This window comes from Echeneis naucrates, chromosome 1 (genome assembly GCF_900963305.1).
Source record: "Echeneis naucrates chromosome 1, fEcheNa1.1, whole genome shotgun sequence".
NCBI lineage: Eukaryota > Metazoa > Chordata > Actinopteri > Carangiformes > Echeneidae > Echeneis > Echeneis naucrates.
In genome coordinates, this window is record NC_042511.1 from 5,429,673 (window position 1) to 5,450,793 (window position 21,121).

The 21,121-nt window shown below is 41.6% G+C and overlaps 2 protein-coding genes across 6 annotated transcripts; one reads left to right on the plus strand and one right to left on the minus strand.

The window, feature by feature from the left end:
* The first annotated feature begins 967 nt into the window (after nucleotides 1-967).
* Nucleotides 968-7,060, plus strand: notum1b (notum, palmitoleoyl-protein carboxylesterase b). The gene is made up of 11 exons (XM_029499206.1): nucleotides 968-1,594; nucleotides 2,323-2,375; nucleotides 2,490-2,585; nucleotides 3,156-3,216; nucleotides 3,519-3,577; nucleotides 3,884-3,986; nucleotides 4,053-4,244; nucleotides 4,324-4,421; nucleotides 4,512-4,659; nucleotides 4,759-4,806; nucleotides 5,638-7,060. Exons 1-11 carry the CDS (start codon nucleotides 1,251-1,253, stop codon nucleotides 5,978-5,980), a joined length of 1,545 nt encoding a protein of 514 aa, XP_029355066.1. The 5' UTR covers nucleotides 968-1,250; the 3' UTR covers nucleotides 5,981-7,060.
* On the minus strand, nucleotides 6,776-20,842 carry tmc6b (transmembrane channel-like 6b). Of its 5 annotated transcripts, none has more exons than XM_029499184.1 (21): nucleotides 20,775-20,842; nucleotides 16,147-16,309; nucleotides 15,313-15,440; nucleotides 14,565-14,732; nucleotides 13,490-13,654; nucleotides 13,287-13,395; nucleotides 13,097-13,181; nucleotides 11,899-12,156; nucleotides 11,058-11,269; nucleotides 10,824-10,968; nucleotides 10,486-10,641; nucleotides 10,015-10,199; nucleotides 9,814-9,904; nucleotides 9,583-9,680; nucleotides 9,329-9,424; nucleotides 9,162-9,237; nucleotides 8,525-8,658; nucleotides 7,809-7,985; nucleotides 7,626-7,704; nucleotides 7,398-7,484; nucleotides 6,776-7,301 (listed from the first exon to the last, which is right to left on the minus strand). In XM_029499184.1, the coding sequence occupies exons 2-21, from the start codon at nucleotides 16,200-16,202 to the stop codon at nucleotides 7,287-7,289; spliced, it is 2,520 nt and encodes an 839-aa protein (XP_029355044.1). In that variant the 5' UTR covers nucleotides 16,203-16,309; nucleotides 20,775-20,842; the 3' UTR covers nucleotides 6,776-7,286. The 5 variants fall into 5 exon arrangements, with proteins under 5 accessions (XP_029355044.1, XP_029355035.1, XP_029355045.1 ...); XM_029499175.1 differs by lacking the exon at nucleotides 20,775-20,842 and adding an exon at nucleotides 19,546-19,576; XM_029499185.1 differs by lacking the exon at nucleotides 20,775-20,842 and adding an exon at nucleotides 19,346-19,519 and having other exon boundaries at nucleotides 14,565-14,711.
* Nucleotides 20,843-21,121: the final 279 nt, after the last annotated feature.

A 21,121-nucleotide genomic window follows, 5' to 3' on the forward strand; every position in this document is an offset into this window, starting at 1 on the left:
TACTCTGTTAACAACACACCCTAATATCATCATCACATTTGACAAAGTTCTTCCAGACAACACTCTGTGCTCACATGTATAACATGTAAAATCAGTGGAATGCCCCTTTTAAGGAGCAGCCATAGTATCACAGACAGACAACAGACAGGCCTTGGCTGATATGAACAGTCTAGATGACCAAACGGTGAAAAAGATTGAAGCAGTTTTCGAGGAGCTGCTCTGGGCCTTTAACAAATTCATGTACAAAGTTAAAATGGGGGGAAAGAAAAGACAGAAGTGACAAGAGACTGTGAGCAGCTGTTGTAGATGGTCAAACCAAAGGTCAAACCAAAGGTCATCCCCAGTGGCGATGTGATGGAGACAACAGGGAAGCGTTATGTCACGACTGTGTGCAAAAGATTGAATCCCTGAATCCTTCGGCTCAATCAAAATGCCCCGATTGGTTTTTGGTCATGAAGATGAAATGCGTGTGTGCGGCAGTTGGTGTATAAGTGAAGCTCAAAGACGCAGACGGAGATTTGTGGGCTGCGCATCAAACAGCAATGATTTACGGCCTTCCACCGACGGTGGATCCCCTCCACAACAGTCACTCTGGAAGAAGCAGCTCTTCTCAACCAGCCACAAACAACGTGAAAGTGCTGGACAGGGTCCTGAAAAAGAAGCCGTAAAAGGCTGGACTGGCTGGACTGTCTGTCCCCGCACACAGCGGCTCCGGTCCCGGACACATCAAAGGCCGCGTGCTCACAAGATGACCCGACATCAAAGGCACCGCGTGTGCCGCTCAACCTACAGGAGGGGCGTGCCGGGCGCACGCGCGCGCTCTTGGCGTGAGACCGACGCCCCGCGAGGAGCAACAGCCAACGATAATAAAGTGTGAGGCACGAGGTGGGGAGGCGGGATGGCTGAAGGGGGGGGGGGGTTCAAATAAAAAGCCCCGAAGCTTCTCTCATCACACCGGACTGGGCGACGGATCTTTACGCGTGTGATGGCGCATTTACTGGATGAAGCGCAGCCAGTGTAGCGCCTGAAATGACGAGGAGAGCGCACGTGCGTCTGGGGGTGAATTTCTGAATCTCGGGGCGCCATGGAGTCCTGCAGCCCGCATCAGCTCCCCCAGCGCACCTGGCGCCAGCCATAGTCCCCAAGAGGCGTCCGCCAGTCCAGCGGGTACTCCCCCAGCTCTCCGTCGCTTCCCGGGACATGCTGAGTTTTATCCAGACTTGAGAGACGTTTGCCGCTAACGAACAGAAATGCCGGGGAGCTCGGCCGGTCTGTCCGCAGTGCGCTCCTGCCTGCTGCTGCTCTTCATCCACATGAGCGCACCGGTTGAGGCGCGGAGAGTGCGCGGGGGACGGGCGCACGCTCGGCGGCTGCAGCAGCAGCAGGTTCCGGCGTACAGGGAGCGGGTGGACGGGCCGGAGAGCTTCCCTCTAGACTTCACAGCCGTGGAGGGCAACATGAACAACTTCATGGTGCAGATAAAGAACTTGGCGCAGTCACTGTACCCGTGCTCCGCGCAGAAACTGGACCAGGACATGAAGCTGCACTTTCTGAGGAACGTGTCTGTGACTTGTAATGACGGCTCCCCTGCAGGGTAAGTGAGCGGGCTTCACCTCAGACATCCGCGCCATGAGCCCTTCTGTGGTGTCAGTGCGCGCTCCCGCTCAACTGTAAGTGACAGGGACCCTGCGCGTTCCCGGCAGAGGCAGAAGCTTTCCATCTTGGGACTGATGGGTTTAATGTCCACAACATAAAAGTAGCCTCATACAGACAAATAGTGAGAGTTTGCGGCGTGATAGTGCACGAATCAGAAGAACCGCCTAAAGTTGCTCCTTCAAAATAAAAGGGCTCATCACCTAAGTTGATGCTAGAGGATGAATTAGAGTCCGAAGCTTTGTGCCAGTCAGGGCCCAGCCACGGCCCGTTATGTCAGTGCTTCTGTGTCATTCGCACTTTTATGGAGCCGTTTTGGAAATAACAACAATCGATTACAAAAGAGGGGCCTCGACTCATCACACCCAAGTTGTCAAACCTGTGTGTGTGTGTGTGTGTGTGTGTGTGTGTGTGTGTGTGTGTGTGTTCCGTCAGCATCATGACTAGTTTCCTCCGCTCATGTTTTTCGTTTGTTTCTCTGCTTGCTTGTTTTGATTGTTGTTGTTTTTAAGCAGTCAGAGCTCCAGCAGAGATTTTTAGTTGTGGGATTTGAGCCAAATCTTTCATGTCTGCATCAAAAGGCAGCACCCATAGCTTGTGTTGTGTGTGTGTGCTTGTGCATGCCACACACAAACACACTGAGTGATCTGTTTTGGGGTTGTTCTGCAGGTACTACATCAAGGAGTCCCATGGCAGCAAGAGGTGGTTGATATTCTTGGAAGGTGAGAAAATAAATGTTAAGAAAACAAAAAGGTCATACAGATGTTGAGCTTATCGCAGTGAACGATGATTGCAGATGACCTGTGTACATTTGTATCTGTGTGTGTGCTGCTCAGGTGGATGGTACTGTTTCAACAGGCAGACCTGTGACAGCAGGTACGAGACAATGAGGAGACTGATGAGCTCCACCAAGTGGCCGCAAACCAGAACAGGTAACAAACCCAAACCTCGCTTCTTCCGCTGGCCAATACAATCCACACACTCTGTGACTTGTACCCAAACGCACACTTGCATGAAAAGTGGTACACATTTGCGCTGCTCTTGAAAAATCTCTTCACAGCACCCACAGAGCTTTTACTTTCCTCAGCAGGAAAAAACGTCCTCTGAATGAACGAGATTCATAGACCTGTTTGTGTTTCCTCTTTAGCTGAGTTTGCATTAATTTTTAAATGTCAAACTCTCTGGTTCTTTTCCTTCAGCCATCAGGGAACCCCTTGTTTGTTTATGACTCTTGGCCTCCACCACCTTCTCTGTGTACACTTCACACTGGTGGCCACGGCAGCCGCCACAGAGCTGTGTAATAGTTTACCAAAGCAGGGAAACGTAATGACTTATTTACCTCAGGGAAACACACACATGCAAACACACAGATACAAAGACACAGGCGCACATCAAGGGTTGTGGATTTTAACAAGAGGTTTGAAGCATTTCAACCCTGAAGGTTTCTGATATCGTTCCAGAAAGTGAAGTAAATGTTCGATCCCGCCTTCTGTGTCCCACAGGAACAGGAATCCTGTCCCCTCAGCCGGAGGAAAACCCACATTGGTGGAACGCCAACATGGTGTAAGGGACAAAGACGTGAAGATTGTGACCTTTACTTTATTAGGCCACTGGCTTGAACATGGGAATGATATAATGTTGATTAAATGTAATATCAAATATCAAAAGCGAGTTAAAACTTGCATTGCTTTCAATTACAAATGTGAAGTATTTCTAACTGCTTCATACAGGAGTTATTGCATGAATCAGGAATTAAAAGGTTTATGTTTCAGTTTTTATTTATTGCTGTAGCTGCTTCCACCAAAGCTGCTCCAGTTTTACATTTGAGTCGACATGCTCATTGTTGCTGTTTCTCTGTCCCATAGGTTCATTCCATACTGCTCCAGTGATGTGTGGAGCGGCGTCACCCCGAAGACAGAACACAGTAAGACACACTAAATAAAACTGTAAGCTCTCAGCTGAAAGAGAAAGGAGGTGGCTGGATTGCGCAGACTCAGACTAAAAATGCAAATGTCTTAGATCTGACACAGGTTTCTCCTCCACTGATTCGCTGATAAAAACTGTACCCTTCCAAATTGATAATCTCTTTCTCGAAGTATAAATTTGCATTATCATTGCTAACATTAATTAAATGAATAATCATGTAAACTATTCTTTTAGAAAACATTAAACAATATCACAAAGTATAGAAAGGTGTCTGTGCTGACGTGTGTGCTGTTTTGATTGTCAGGTGACTACGCCTTCATGGGCTCTCTCATCATAAAGGAGGTGGTGAACGAGCTGTTGCTGAAAGGGCTGGATAACGCAAAGGTCCTTCTCCTTGCAGGAAGCAGGTTGGTATTGGATGTAACGTGTGTGCGTTTCTGACTGTGCTCTCACCCTACGCTTCCTGTCACCAGTGCGGGGGGTACCGGCGCCCTGCTGAACGTGGACCAGGTAGCTGAGCAGCTGGCATCACAAGGCCACACAGCAGTGCAGGTCCGGGGCCTGGCTGATTCTGGATGGTTCCTGGACAACAAACAGTACAAATTTACAGACTGCTTGGATACCATTAGCTGTGCCCCCACTGAGGCCATAAAGCGGGGCAGCCGGTAAGGCAAAGATGGTGGGAAAGGTACGTGCCTAGACTGCACACACTTTATGCTTAGTGGTGACGCTGCTGTTGTGCAGGTACTGGGGAGGACAGGTGCCAGAAAGCTGCAGACAGGCCCATCTTGGAGAGGAGTGGAACTGTTTCTTTGGATACAAAGTCTACCCCACATTGAAAAGTCAGTGGAAAGGCCAACAAAGACAGTTAAGACAGAGGGAGGTGTAGGATTTAAAGGCTGACCTGTGCTGATCCTTTGTCTCCTGTCCAGGCCCCGTGTTTGTGGTGCAGTGGCTGTTCGACGAAGCCCAGCTCACAGTCGACAACATCCACTTGACAGGTCAGCCTGTCCATGAGGGTCAGTGGAGGTACATACAGAACCTGGGGCAAGAGCTGAGGGGCACGCTCCGTGAAGTACCGTAAGACATTCGCACCTACACTCGTTTTTTTATGTGCACACAAGACAAAAAATAAACAAGTTTGCTTTGTTGACTGTGCGCCTGTGTTTTGAATGTCAGGGCGCTGTTTGCTCCGGCCTGCTTGTCTCATGAGCTTATTACCAGAAGGTGAGTGAGCATAACCTTTAAAGTGTTATTTCTGCTTCTAGCTATCATTAACTTTACTATCTGTCAGCTAGATGATTTAACCATAACTTTGCCCAAATAGGAACTTTTCCATTTTGTTTAATAATCTTATTTTAATTAAACTATTCATAAAAATTATCTTGAAAGCTGGATATGTTGTTAAATGTGCAATGTGTAGCAGGTACACTGCGATGCGTCTTTGTTTTACTAATTTTACAAATGATCTGCAGTAGGGTTTTATTTAATACCCACCCCCAATGCCATGCAAAAATGTTGAGTACGCTTTGTTTTTTTGTTTTTTTAATCAGTTAAAATGAAAACTGCTCATAGGTAAAGTAACAGAATTTAACGTTTGGCAGGATTAATTAGCCGATACTTTGCTGTATTATAATCACTTTAAAGACAAATCCTGTAGACCAGGTATTACCAAAAAGGCTGTTGCCCTTAATAGTCTATTACAATGAGATGTAGGCGGAGGAACTTAATGGGCCAAGATACCAATTTGTATATATATTATTTTGGATGTGTATGTTGTAAGAAAAACATTAAATGGCAGTACAGAAACACTGAGGACTTTTTGTCTGTGTGGAGTCCACAGCTGCAACTATGGGCTTCAAAGTGCTTTTAGTTGGGGCCCTAAATACACAGAGAGACTATAACACAGTATATCATTAATTTAAATATCTCAGTTTACTAATAGTGTACCAATAATTGTGTACAGCACTACACAAACTTATAGAAATACAACAGTTCCCTCAGATTTGTGTGTCCTTTACCTCTGAGCCTCCATCCTGTGTTGTCCTGTTCCTGAAGTTACTGGATGGACATTCAGGTGAAAGGCACCTCCCTGCCCAGAGCCCTTCACTGCTGGGACCGCAGCCTCCAGGACAACGTCCACATCAACAGCAGCCACGGAAACCAGAGTCACCAAAAGCAAAAGACCCCACCCATGAGGGGCTGTCCTCTGCATTTGATCGACAGCTGTCCGTGGCCTCACTGTAACCCGTCCTGCCCGACTATTCGGGACCAGCTGACAGGACAGGAGATGAGCGTGATCCAGTTCCTGAAGCACATGGGCTTCGATGTGCAGAAGATGGCTGAGCAGCAGGGGATGGACCCCAGGAAGCTACTGGGCATGCTCAATAACGGGAGCTGAGTCACATTTTCGTGTAGTTCCAGTAAGCCTTTGTGCACACAGAGAGAGGTGCTGAAAATAATTTGAAGACGACAGCAACATGGAAAGAGCACTGACGAGAAAACTACCTACAAACAAAAGTAACTCAGCATTTGAAAAACTGAACATCTCAAATACTCCTGAGTACCTGATGAGTTTAAGACAACATAAAGGATCATCGTTTGAACCTACAGGCAGATACAGATATGCTGTTATTGTGACATGTACGTCAGTGCAATGAGCTGAGTACAGTAAATACTTACTTTTCAGTGTGTATATGCAGTTGAGGCTGTCATGGCGGTAGTTTTCTGTAAATAATTCAAAATAGAGCTGTGATGGAGAAGCACAGAACTGAAAACCCTCCGAGTTGGTTTCGTGGGGATTTGGTGCTCTCTTCAGTCAACTCTAAAAATCATATTCAGAAATCCATCTACGGTGCTGCTGTTTCTACTCTCCACCAAATATGCTGCTTACTCTCATTTTGTAAAGATAATATAATGGGTAATATTTACTAATAAAAGGTACAAAGATTAAAATTATTACATTATCACTGTTGTCCAGGCCACTTAAAAGTGCTCGTATATTTATTTTTCTACTGAAAATATCTTCTAGTCTGATACATTTAGTTGTGTCTGCATTTACTTTTTTAACTTGCATGTTTGTAAAAAAAATCCTGTAACAGTACAGAATTATGTTAGCTGTTTTTCAGGCTGTTTGTAACAAGTATTTTCTTGTGCTGTTGTATTGCCCAGACTCATAAATACAATCATCCACTGATATGATGAAACATAATTTAATTATAAAAGTATGATAACAGTTTTCACATAAAAAGCACTATGTGAGTTTAGAAAACTAAATTTAAAAACAAAAGTATCATAATCATACCCCCAACACCCATGTTTACCTACAACATGCACTCTGATAAAAACAAAAAATAAAAACTAAAATTAAAAGCATTTAAAAACCTGTTCACAGTTGGTATGAAAGTGCTTATATAAGAGATGACTGAAATCTAATTTTTCTCCATTATACAGTTTGCTTTTTGCTGCTTAGCTTGTGTCTCCTATGTAGCTCTGTCTTTTCTCAGGTCTCTTATCTATAAAAAGGTCAAACATACAAGCAGCATTGTCAGGCTTCATTTTCACACAGACATTTCAGCTATGAAGAGTACTGTATAAAAACACTCCAATCATGAAAATGATTGCGGTTATATTCATCGCAGTCCTTCAGTTATTCCAGTTACATTAACCTTGGTTTAACATTTCTCCAGATTTCTGGGTCAAATTTCTCAACATGAAGAGTCCTGAAAAAAGCAAACAAACAAACCAGTAAGCAAAAGTCTGGTTGTACGGTGTGTAGCTTGAGACAAGAATACCATTATAAAGAGAGCAAATCTGACCTGACTTCTGAGTCTTCGCGCTGGGGTTCGTTTTTGCTCGTGGATGGACTGGAGGCGAGTGATGAGAAACTTTTTATCTTCTCCCTCCTGAACAATCAAATTAAAATATAATGAGGTACAGAGGAACGCACAATTTCCCCTAGAAAGCAGCCACTGAGGTTTTATCATCATCATGATATTTATATAATATTGAGAAACTGAGCTCTAAATGATGAAGCACTGTCTTACATTTTCTATCTGTTCCTGTAGCAAATTGATGATCTTCCTCTGACCATCCACCACCTGACTGTGGAAGTAGATAACTATCCTGAAGGAAAGAAGCCATGAGTGCATCTCAAAGCAAAACTCATTAATAATGCATGTTTATAATATATAAAAACACACACTGGCTAGGTTTAAATGAGCACTCACAGAAAAATGGCTGCTCCTACAAACAAGAAGAGAGGGTTTTCCACCAGGAAGGAGTGAGCCCTGGCCAGTACAGACAGGTTAGGATTATCTTTTTCCAGTTCTTCCACCCAGCGTTTTCCAGCCTGGAACATGTTTTTGAGCCCGCGGAACGGACCACACGATGAGGATGGCGCTATACTGAGGACAGAAGACACATGTTGAGTGTCTACAATGCCATTTGTTGTGTGTTTTCTTTAGATCAGACCTCATACAGCATACAAAAAGTTGCCCTTGCTGTTTCCCTGAAGATAAATAGTTAATAGGGGTGTATTTTCTTAGTATAATCTATGAAGACCAGTTTAAGCAACAGAACTTCGACTTGGAATTATCAGACACCAAAACATTGCACTGCACTCTTTGCAGGAGATGGGAAGTCACACTTTACCAATTATCTAAATGCCTGCCATAATGATCATGGAATACATGGTAGAATAGACTATTATCTTACAAAGCGATCTAATAGATTTGCTCCTTTGACCAATGCAGCTTCTCATCAGCTTGCACCATATTGCTTTGCAGGAAAGGAGGAGCAGAACAACTGTTCTTTGGTTGGAGTCCACACAGAGGCCTCACTGAAGAAAATGTGCAGATTGTTTTTTCATGCATATCTTTTGGCTATCTTGGATTTGGTTAGAGTTAAGCATTTAGTGGTTACATTTAAGAATGTGACCAGATACCTCCACATGGTGTACGTAACACACACAGAGGCACCAAGAAAGGAGGGGAAGCAAAGTAGAGTGATGAAGATGGTGGTCATCTGGCTGACTCTGTATGGCTTCCTGGGAGCCTGACAGTTCATCATGACACTGCTCTGTTGGGACAGAAAAAAAAAAAAAAAAACACAGGCCAAGGTTAGAGATAATTTCTTCGATCCCATCTTTCAGCAGTGTCAGGATTAGGCAAAAGCTGAAACCTGACAAAAGCTGAGGACTAGTGAGACACACTCGTAAAACTACTGTTCCCAAGGTCAAGAATAAACTTTCAACTCAAGGCAAAATAAATAAATAAATAAATAAAGACAGCATCTGGTAGATATAAAAAGATCCCATACTATTTAACCAAGACACATATATGTACATGGCGTATATAAGACAGTGTAAAGGGTGCAAACATGTCCAGATGTCATCTTGATCTGTTAAAGTGTAAGAATGTGGGAATGTGGGAGGTAAACAACCACAAAGGATAATTTCACACACAACATCAAAAAATAATTCCCCCTATTTTTTCATATTTATATCTATTTTTCATATTTTTTCATATTTCACATTTGGAAAGTTCAATCAGAGCTTTAGTTCTGTGTTTTCATTCAGGTACCTTCTTTATATAGAAGAGGAGCATGAGCTTGATAATCTGCACTGCAGGCAGGAGAGGTGTAAACAGAACACCCAACCTGAAAAACACAAAAAAGGTCAAAGTCAAAAAACCTTGTAACTTCATTTGGTTTGAATGTGTGGACATGTTAACAGCAACAAGTACAGTACCAGGCTAAGGTCTGTCCGTAGATGAGCTCAAGGACGTTTTTTGCAATATCAAACACTGGTTTCCTCCTCCTCTTCAGAACCCTTGTAGAAAACAATCTGCAGAGAGGAAGAGAAAAATCAACAAAGAACAAGAGAGCAGAGAAATTTGAAAAGTGGGAGTTTCATAATTTTACGTAATATAATGCAAATGAACAATATGGAAAAAACTTGGAAAAAGAATATGCTCATGTCTTGAAGAGAGTGGAATGACCCACCTCCAGAGAAACTCTGCTAACAAGGTGTCCAGTAGAGAGAAAATGAAGTCCATTAGTAGGAAGCGATAAAGCTCCTGGCCAACAAAACTCTCCCAGCACTACAGGCAATGCGTTCAAAATAAAACAAGTGAGTCATTAAAAATACATTGTACAGTAGAACTCAAATAAGTATAGCTGTAAGGAAAGAGGCATCTGCTAATGTTGAAGTCAAAATCTCATCATTCTTATTACCATCAAGTGATTGTTATCGCGGTCAGTGGCCACGCGACCCAGCCAGTGGTAACAAAGGACAGCGAGAATGCTCACTTTTAGCATCAAGTTCCTAGAAAAACAGAGACAGCAAACGTGTTATCGACAATATAATGATTTTGTATAAATTTACTCTCAAATGTTAACTCCAAATCCGGAAACCAGTGATTCCTCTGCTTATACCTTGCAATGGCAACATATGTAGATACAGAAAGTGACTCATAGTCCTCCATCCAGGCTGCGAGGTTGAACAGGCCAGGCAAAAGCAGGTTGATGAGTGACACCACCACGGGCAGAGCCAGCAAACTGGCTTCATACCTCAAGGGGTTCTGGGAGGTGAGGGGACTACGAGAAGTTTGCTGGAGATTCTGAATGAAGAGGGAAGAGAAAGCTGAAAGTAAGCTACATGATTTGCTCTCTAATGTTAATTTTAATGTGAGCTGTGTTTCTTTGCTACTTGTCAGCGTCAGCTGCAATGTTATAGGCTGACATGTGGTAACCTTTGTCACCACCAGGAGTCGCCAGCAAAGTGGACATTTTTAAAAACCAACATAGTATATAGGAATTAAAATCAAAAATCATCAAGACATCTTAAAGTGGTGTCTTAAAATTTGATCCTTCATAAATGCTGACGTCAAAACCACCCCGCCTCACCTGGTGCATGTGCTGAGAGAAGAAGTAAATGCCGATCACACAGGCAGTAGTGCTTGCTATGCAGATTGCCCAAGCTATGCTGTGAACTGTCAGTCTCCAAAGCCTCTGGCAGAAAGTGTTCTTGACATGTTTATGGTTCACCTCTGCCAAAAGCTCCTGTAGAGTGAAAAGGTTGGTGGGAGAGAAGTTATGATGAGAGAGGGAAAAGGGTGAGGTATACAAGAGGTGGAGACAAAAAGAGGGCTAAAGAAGGACAAGAATCCAATAGATCATCAGATTCCCGCTTTATATGTGACTGAAAAGAAGGAAAAAGAGGTAGATGTGTTTCAGTCATGTACCTTGAGTTGGGTTTGAATATTTTCAGACATCAGTTTGACAGAGTTTTTTTTGATGACCTTGAAATCCCAAGAGCAGAAGACTTTCATGGCCAAGATACTGTGAGATTTGTCGATTCGGAAGCTCTGACCAAACGACTTGGACATGCTGTTGAGAAATATGCAGAATCAAAATCTGTTACAGAGTTGTGTGTCTTGGGTGCATGGAGTTTTTTTCTTGTCAAAAGAACCTCTGACCTATATACAAGGATGATACATGTGATGAAGAAAGCTGCTCCTATGGTGAAGAAATATGCAAGTGGCATGTTGTAGGACAGGTGCTTTGACATGCAGTCCAGTCCAGTTCCATTGGAAACAGAGATATTCTGTCTTCCATCATCCCTGCAGCTGCTGTGCAGTGTGTAGTTACAGTAATATCCATAGTACATTACTGTGTCAGAAAAATAGCCCTAAAAAAAAAAAAAAAAAAGACAGAGGAACAGTTTAGGTTGGGCTAAAACCTGCCACCTGAATATGATTATTAAGCTTGACAGCACATTTTTAAACATGAGATCTCTCCAGATATGTTGAAGCACATACAAAATCCTCTTCTTTTAACAATAATTTGTCTGATATTGTTTTTTTCTGATAAGTTAAAAAAGTTGTGATGTCACAAAAATCCAGAAAAAGCAAATAAAATCTTTCTCCCTTGATGAGTGTAAATGATGAACGAATCAAGGGGATCTTTAATTCTAGTTTAAAGACTTTGACGACGGGTTTATCAGGATTTGATCACATGGGACTGTTACAACCCCTCCCTTTCTGCTCATCCTGATGCAGTTGATTACTTCCTGCAGGAGCTTCCAATTCGGGATGATGTTAGGGTTTAATTTTGATTTAGGTTTAATTTACAATAAACTAGTTTCATTTGTATTTAAACCTGACTGGTCTCCTTTACTTGTCACATACCTTGAGTTTGTGACAGAACATCATGTTGCTAAATGCACATCATGGATGTGGTTAGCATTTTCTAAAAAATGAGACTTTTTAATGTATGAGACATTGTGCATTGTACATGTCAAAATGGGACCCAACATACCGCTCCAGTTAGGAGCTCCAGCCCAGAGAAGGAGTGTCTCACAGCATGGAGCCCTGGAGGGTGTGCTGCCTGAGGCAGCACTAAGAATGCACTTGTCACCAGGAACAGGAAGATGTTGAAGAAGAGTACAGTCTTCAGAAATAGGAAGTATGAGAGGACTGCAGTGCCAAAACGTCCGCTGACTCTCTTGAGTGCAACTTGCCAGAGCTGAAGGGAATGCAGGAAGGACAGCCAGCTGTACCAGCTCTGTCGCACTGCCTAAGAGGAGGAAATTATAATTTCATACGAAGTTGTATTGCATTGTCTCAGAAAAAACAGACAATAATGCCACAAAACTTCACATTTTACTAGAAACCTATCCATTTCTAGGAAAAGAAATGGCTTAAATAGCTTTATGTTAGTCTGAAATGTGACTCATGCTCTAAAAAACACATACACAAAAGGTAACAGTGTGATTACACTCCTTTTATAGCAACACATACAGGAAATGTCCTTTGACACTCATTTACGGCATTAGACAATAAGCATTACATTCCGGCATTCCTGTGTCACATTTATGATTCATAGCACATCTTAAAATACAAAGTGAAAATATCACCGCACTTTGTACCAAGGCCAAATTAGCTAACAGATAATCATAACAATAAAATTGGAGCATATTGGAGTCCAAGTTTGAGACCACTAAAATTCAGATAACATGTAAAACAGACCTCTGGGTACTTGCAGGATTACTCTGGGGGGAATAAAAACGTTGAACGTGAAAAAGAACACTTTTAGATGTCACAGCTGCAGCAGTTTAAATGTAATCCATTATATAATACAAATGTTAACTAAGTTAATATTTGTTTTTGCTTTTATCTTTAATCTATCAAACAGGTCAATCAACCACAATTTTTCTAAGCTGAAGTTGTGTTTTATATATCACATTTCAGTGAATGAGGCCATTTCAGGAGTGGTGGTTGCGATACACACCAGTGAATTCATGAATAAGCCATTGCCTGTCACTGTCACCAAAAGCAGATCTTTTTCAGTCACATACAAAAGGGGGTAAAACCTTTGGACATGAGCAAGAGGATGAGGTTAACAAAGAAAAAATGCTACAATATTTTAAGTTTGCTGTCAGGTCTCAGTGTCTTAGTTTGTATTAAAAAATTTGATAAGTGAAATGTAAGAAGATGTTGCTGGTTACATTACTTACAATGATGATGTAATATTTGAGTTGACTGCAACAGGGGATCTGACTTGCTGAACGTGTGCGCCTCTCCTTTTGTAATGCTGATGCCCTGCGGGCAGAGTCACAAAGGGAATTGAGACTGATACATACAAAACAATATCTAAATATATACATGATGGGAAAAAAAACAAAATAAACAAAAAACTGCATGAACCTGAGTTCCCTTTTCTCAGCCACACTGAGAGGTATTGCTCTGAGCATCCTGACCCTGTCGCTCATTGAAAGGTTCTGCAGGTTATTCACCAAACGCTCCCTTTTGGTCACTGTAACAGAAGTAATGTTATAAACACACTCGACACAAATCATTTCATTTTCTAGTGTTTGAAGACTATAGTTGGTGGAAAAGATTTTCCTCACTCTCTGTGCCCTCTCCATCTATAGAATCTCTCTCCATGCCATAGCCTCGTATGCTTGGTCTGGCAGAGGGAGAGAAGTCTCGGATAGAGGGTCTGGTCTGCCTGCGTCTCCGAAGTTCCAGGGTCCTGTTGTAGTACTGGGAGATGATGGCCCCCCTGCTACGGCCTGACAGAAGAGGAAGAACATATTTATCAGAGATGGAATGGGCTAAATAACTAAAATATACTCAATCAATTTTGAATACTTAACGCTCTAGTGCACCCAGCTGAAGTTCAGTTCAACTGACAACATGCTGTAACATGTAGCTTTCATTAAGGTAATGAGCTGTGAACAGAAGGGAAGCACTGAAAGATAAATTGTTACTGCCCTTATGTTGGGATGATTTCTCATCAGCAATTTTATATCTAACAAACTGCTTCCCCGTGAAGGTCTGCTCAACTCAAATTAGTCTGTTTTTATCTGTCCACATACATACAATATTTCCTTTGCAGTCAAGTCAGCGTTGACCTTTTTCAAGAATTATGCCAAACAGCTTGTTCTCAGGAAATATATACAGTACAGGCCAAAAGATTGGACACACCTTCTCATTCAAATGAATAGCAAAGTGTGTCCAAACGTTTGGCCTATGCTTTATTTTTGATTTGGTTTCAATGAATGCACATTTCTAAATATTTTTCCAACCTGTAGATCACATCTACAGGTTGGAAAACATTTGAGTAACTAAACTATTCATTCTTACCCACTACACAAATGCTATACTTCCTTTTGCGATCATCAAGCTTCCCTGCTGCTTATTTTAAGGCTTAGCTGAAAAGCATGTTTATCCAAGTGCATTTTGTTTTGTTAATTTGACCTGGCTTATCATCTGGCAAACCAATTTTTACCCTTATGTTACCAGATATAACAGAATATCAAAACCTCTTTACAAATTCACTAAAAACATACAAAAAATAATTTTGTCAAGTAGTCAACCATACGCTCAAAAGATATTCACATAAATCACAACAAAACACTATACATTTCGGTGTACATATTATGCTCTCTCTACATCAGTATTTTCACTGCTGCAACCCACCAATGGTGCGACTGGGCATGGATGACAGGATCTTCATTGTGGCCGAGGACCAGCGTTCACCTATGTTGAGGTCTGTCTGCATTCCATCTTCCTGCCATTCATCTTGTCCTTGTCTTTGCTGTCTTTCCCTATAGTTATGTCCAGGGCCTGACAGGTAGGAAATGTGATCTGAAAGTTAAAAAAAAAAAAAAAACACAAACAAAGCAAACAAACAAACAAACAAACATCAGTGCCCAAACCCCCTGGACGGGTCGTCATTCCATCGCAGGACCAACAACTACTCACACTCACACTCAGACCTACAGACAAACCCAAACATGCATGTCTTCGGACAGTGGGAGGAAATGGGAGTACCCAGGGGAAACCCACGCAAGCATGGGGAGAACATGGAAACTCTGCGCAGAAAGGCCCCAGGCCCTTTTCTTTTGGGGTCAACAATGCTAACCACTATGCTGCCAAGCATAGTGGTTATGATCACAATAATACTAAAAACCAATTTGTGGATAAAATACATTTTCTCCTGCAGGGATAGGGTTCGTTGGCATTTCAGAATTAAATTGGCTTGTTGAATATGAATTGTTTTCTGATCACTTAATTGAATTAAGGGAGAACTTAGTTTAACAAATCTAGATATTTTGCTAAACAGGACCAAGGTCTAAAATGGAAGCAGCTGTTCTAATCCACCTGCTTTATATCTGACCATCCACATGCAGACATGCAAGTTTGCGCTGTGAAACACAGACAGTACCTCGCCCCTCCTCATCCAGTTGTCTTTGCAGTTGCTGTAGCTCATAGGCGTCAGGTGATTCATTCTGACTCTGCTCTGCTATTAGCTGACTGAATGAGTCATGAACAACCTCTTCGTCCACTGGGCTCCTGACACCATGAGAAAGACAGGAAAGAGGGGGATAGAAACTAAGCTAGATTCAAAAGCACACTTCAATACAGATCCAGAGTACTCTGAGAACTGCTGGCCACCGAGGACAATCCAAATCAAACACCATGACTTTCTGATGCAAGTCACAGCTAATCTCATGGGGGAAAACTTCAACCAAAGAAGTGCATGAAGTAATTTTCATTCTTCTGTGATCAAAAAAGACTGCTATCTGTGTGATCTTCCTAAATTATCTTAAAGTCAAATGGACTGACTGCTGACAAGTTTGCATTTTTACAAAGATATCAAAAGAGAAGTGACATTACCAAAGCAAATCCCACCTGTGTGGTTTCCAGTTGGAAACGTTTGCTCCCACAGGGACAAATGGCATGCAGACACGTACACATGTATATTGAAATGCGTCCAACCAAGTAAATACAAAACATTATAACAATATGAAGAAACCATAAGAGGTTAGAGGTCGACCACATGGTGGAAAAAAGAGAAACATAAATGAAAGTACTAGAAAGGCATGCACTATGATCCATCTTCCTGTTTAGAGAGTACCAAGACATCAAAGTTAGAGTATTCCTTTGTTTTTCCTGAACTCTGCTTTCTATTGAAGTTACATAGTTGAAGGTTAGTTGACAACACTTTACAGCAAAACTAAACAGGAGAAACAAAAGAGTTATGAACACTGACACTTACTCCAGTCCCGCTTCCATAAGAGGGTGGTTCAGATCAAAGTTAACATTTCGAGCCATTCTTCTTCACCACTGACTGTCGTTTTCCTTGTCAGCCAATTGCAGAGATCACACCTTCACCTGCTCAGACCTGCACTCCACTTCCACCATGGTGTTTACTTCTCTACCTGAGTGAGGTGGGGAAAGGAAATGCAGAAAGAGCAATGACTGAGTCACAGATGAAGGGGAAAAATGCCATAGATAGACTTGTTCAGAATTCCAACACTCCTGTTCATGTTAGTGCTTGTCCTACACACATTTGTAACTGCATTTAGAGAACAAAATTGTCTGGGATTGTATACATGATCTCTGATTATGGCACTTGCATAAGGTCCCATTTACAATTTGCATTAATAAGAAATCTGGATATGAATAAGAATAAAAGCGTAAATGTGATCTCATAAAAAAAAAAAAAAAAAGATTAGCTACGACTCTATGCCAAACTTTATGCATAATTTTTTATATGTTGTCAACATTCAGCGGTCAATGTGAGGTATCAGTTTTTCCCATGAAATTATCAGTTAATGAGGCGTGACGTCATCTTGTCCTGAGTCATGAGAGTTCCATTGTTGTGCTGCCTGTCATGAGGACTGTGGTCAGAGTCAGGCACATTGTCAACAGTGACATAAATATTCATAGACACAGACAGACTGATGCATTGTCAGTCACCACAGTTACTGTGGCATATGAAAGATTAGGAAGAAGTATGTTGCTTCCTGTGCATTTGGGTGTCTTTTCTTCAGACCAATAATATACCCTCAATAATGTTCAAGAAGTGCATATAAAACTTTCATCAAAGATCCATGAGAGGACATCCTGTTGTTTTAAAACATAATCACTGAAGTCATAAAAAGAATGGTTGGATTTTTTTTTTTGAAAATGCATTAGTGACTTGTAAAACCAGGCTTTTCTTCACCAGGTTTATCCAAATTTGTCCATAAGACTTAATTTATAGTTATTAGTATGGTACAGATGAGAAAACATAACATTATAACACAATGTATTAAATGATATTACTGGGGAAAAAAAATCCAAATTACAACTAAAGAAGGTTTGATCAACATCGCCCATGATTTAGTAACAATAAGCATCACATCCACTTACTGTTTATATGCAACCACAACAGAACATAGTGTTAGTAATGTAATTGTTGGGATTGAAAACATCTGTTAAGCTTGTTAATTATACATTATTCATCCTGAGTAAATCCCTACCACTAGTGCTGCAGCTCATATATTATAGTACTTAACTATGTACAACACGCTCTATGTACCTCTGAACAGAGCTGCTACTTGATCCTTAAGTCTTCTGACTTAGCAAGAATTGAACTACACTGATGTTTACCAACTATTGCCCTAATTTTTTTCTCAGAAAGAGGCTCCGCCACCAGTTGCCCTCGGTGCAAAGATCATAAAGTAAAGAAATGAACCACATCACAGGTACAAACTTGATGTTGTTGTTTCATTTGAACACACTGTAGAAAGGGTGCTGCCTGAAAAACAACATTCATAGAGCATATTGTAATCATTACAGATGCATTAAAGTGAGTGTGCTTTAGACACCAGAACCTCAACTTTGGCTTGGAATGGAACTCTTTCTGGTGCTGCTCCCAAGTGAATAAGATATTGCAGGGTGTAGCTCTGAGGATCAGCCAACACGCTGAATAAACGACTAAATGGCTAAAAAAATGTCATTCTACCACTGTGAAAATCATCCCAAATTCAGGCCTTGTTCTTTTGAAGCTCTGTTAGTACTATTCTTTTAGTGTTAGTATTCTTTTCCATATATTCCTTTAAGTTATTTATTTATTTTTTACACAACTATTACAATGTCTGTTTCTCGTTGCTGTAGGGCGCCGAAACAATGCGGTTACGCAATAGTCCAAGGTCATTACCTATACAACACTGTGCATTTGGTCTTGTGTTTCTGTCTTTAATGTGTGTGCGTGATTACTAGTATTGAAGCGGTCTTTTCAGACTGTACAGGGAGGGCACGCTTTTGTGGGAATGGAACATACACTGAACAAGCTTAACACGGGGTCAGAGTTGAGCTGCATGACTGCCAGATAAAATATACTAGGAAAAAAAACAGGGGATGAGAGAATACAAATGGTTTCCATTTGAGTTAAAGTGAGTTTAAGTTGGGTTATAAATTCATTGGACATTGCTCCTTCAAAAAAAAGGAAATAGGTTTGAAAGAAAGCAGGATAAATCTACATTAGGTTGGAAGATATAAAATAACAACAGCATAATCAGGTCAACATGAATAAACACAAGTCTGCTTTCAATTACATAGGCTTTTAGGCAGTGTTGAAACACAACAAGCAGATGGACAGTGGAAGCATACAAGTACTTTGAGGGCAGAAGTGTAGAGGAATCTGTCCACCCTGATATTTCTCAACAACTGCAATCTAATCAGTTCCCAGGGTGTTGAGAAAAGCTAAAAGGGGATGAGAAAGACAGACTAACTAAACTCAACCTGGCAGTGTCTGTACTTTGATCCACTGATATTTAGAATTTGGCTTTTAGTTTTTTGTTTTTTTTTTCCTGGGAAATAGGTGGTGGTTTAGAGAATGGAGAGAGATGAAAGCTACCTGAAAGTCTGTGTTTTAGCACAAAGAAAACAATGGAAGAGAGATTTGGCAGATAGAGTAGACAATGACAGGCTGAGGATAAAAAAATATATATACTCACAGTAGAGATGAAAGCAGACAAAAATGTGCATTCAATGAGAACAACTCTGCAGCATAACACAATCGTGCACACACAATTACACTGTCTTGGCACCAGAAGGGCCATAACTCTGCACAACTCTCCGCCTCCATTCAGTAAAAAAGGACACACAATTATAGGTTTACCACTGGCTACATCACGGAAAGTGGGAATGCCTGCACTGCCAACAGATTTGGCAAAAAATATATATCTATTGGACTTTGTGGCCATAAAAAACACACTCTTACGACAACAACCCCCCCTGCAGTGACACAGTAAACAACAAAAATACCTCTCCGGCAAGATGTGGGCCTGTAATAATTACTTTTGCAGTGTTTCTGCTCAACAAGCTATTCTCTCGGAACCAAACAGGACAGACTGACACGGTTTCTTCCTTTAAAATCACAAATCTGTTGTGTTGTTGTGCGAGTTGGCGGCTAGCTTAAAAGTTACCAACTCCATGGCGACAAACGGCTGCCTCCGGGTGAGTCAACTTCACTTGAGAGTTTCATTAAAAGTTGGTTAAGGTCCATCTCAGAGGTGACAGCAGATGTGCTGTGTCGTAAGCCGACGTGAAGCTAAACGAGTAAAAAAAATAAATAAACAGCTAAAAACTGCAGTTAGTTCAGGTTTAAATGGAAAAGCTCACTCACTCTCACGGTGCACCGGGCTCGCGAAGCTGTCAGTCAAAATAGTGAGCACGCTCTTCTGGGCGACCGGGGAGAGGCCACCGTCTCAGAGGGGGGTCGGCGTCGGGATTTTTACCACGTTTTTTAACACCCACGCCAGCAGCTGAAGTTTCGTTTCAGACGAAATTCGTGGTAAGAATTAATACATTTGTGTTACTTTCACAGAAGCTGCGCATTGGCTCTATATCCTTAGGCGACAGCAAGTTCACTTATAATTGAACCCCGCAGAGTTGGTGCTCATGGTATCTTCTGATTCGGTTTGGTTGTCAAACAATGACGAAAAACACAAAGACAAGCGGAACAACACACAGTAAAAATGCGTCCTGGTCTCTAATGTTAAAGATAAGTGTGTCCTATTTCCTCAAATACACTATCAAGCCACAGTAGAAAAATGAAAGTAAACAAAAAACAATGAAACTCTATATGTAGATGGACTACACAGTGATTCTTCCTTATTTCCACACCTGGATTAGCTGTGAAAACTACAGTGAAAGCTGTGGCAGGCTGTTTTTGTCAAGTTTTTGTCATTAAAAGTTATATTCATGGTTCGAGCTGCCCCCCTTGAAATGAAAAAACATTTTAGAGCTGTGTGTTTGTGTTGTTTTTTTTATTTTCTCATTAATATTCAATATTTCTAAACATTTGTCTCAACTAATTGGAGTAGAATTGCTAGATTTACGTAGCCGCACTCGAACATCTCACCACAGTAACCCGGTTATTGTCGGCATTTGGTGCACAACATTTGATGTAATAAGAAAGTCAGGGGTTCGATTCCCGGCGTGAGCACCCCAACGTGCCTAAGTTAACTAGTGAGTTGAGCGGCACGGAGGAGTAGTGGTTAACGCCCCTGTAATCAGATAAGAGGGTTCGATTCCCGGTGTGGGCAGCTGAACGTGGTTAATTGGTTCAGAGTAATGGACTGGGCTCGCTACAGACAATTTAGAGTAACCGATTAACCAACCGGCTGCCCAGGAACCGAACCTGCAACTGCTTATTGTCGAGGGGAAGCTCACTTACATGCATCGTTCACACCCCCTCCACAGACTTCCAGACTGTGTCATATAATATACGTTTTGTGACTGACTCCTGCTGGATAGGAAGCAAAAAAGCTCCTAGGCTAATTTTGCACTTTTTTATAGCGCAGATTTTATTTTTACATCGAAGTTCTTTAGCTTTTAGTGAAGTCACTTTACCCGATTCTTCATCCACATCTGCTTGTTTTCAAAATCTTCTCAAGAGTAACAGCTGAAATGATACTAGGCATGTTGAAATCGCATGAACGAAATGATACCTATGCTGATGTTTTTGTAAATCGTACTGACTGGAAGCCTCAAACGCTTTTTGTGGTTAGACCAGTGGGTGGAAAAAGCCTCTCTGCTTCATCATCCCATACATTACATTGAAACATGAGTTTCCAGTTGATAAAGCACTACCTCAGTGTCTGATTAGTCAAATGTGTCTCATCCTGTCAAACAAATGATAGTCTACATTTGAAAACCTTCGATGATGACGATTTACCTGATGTTTTTGAAATATGCTG

Excerpts from the sequence above, each read along its gene's own strand:
- notum1b (XM_029499206.1), top strand. The coding sequence starts at position 1,251 with ATGCCGGGGAGCTCGGCCGGTCTGTCCGCAGTGCGCTCCTGCCTGCTG. Across the intron at positions 4,422-4,511 it reads AGTCTACCCCACATTGAAAA|GCCCCGTGTTTGTGGTGCAG; the intron begins GTCAGTGGAAAG and ends TCTCCTGTCCAG. Across the intron at positions 4,807-5,637 it reads CATGAGCTTATTACCAGAAG|TTACTGGATGGACATTCAGG; the intron begins GTGAGTGAGCAT and ends CTGTTCCTGAAG.
- tmc6b (XM_029499184.1), bottom strand. The coding sequence starts at position 16,202 with ATGGCTCGAAATGTTAACTTTGATCTGAACCACCCTCTTATGGAAGCG. Across the intron at positions 13,396-13,489 it reads AGATGGAGAGGGCACAGAGA|TGACCAAAAGGGAGCGTTTG; the intron begins GTGAGGAAAATC and ends CTTCTGTTACAG. Across the intron at positions 9,238-9,328 it reads TACGGACAGACCTTAGCCTG|GTTGGGTGTTCTGTTTACAC; the intron begins GTACTGTACTTG and ends TGTGTTTTTCAG.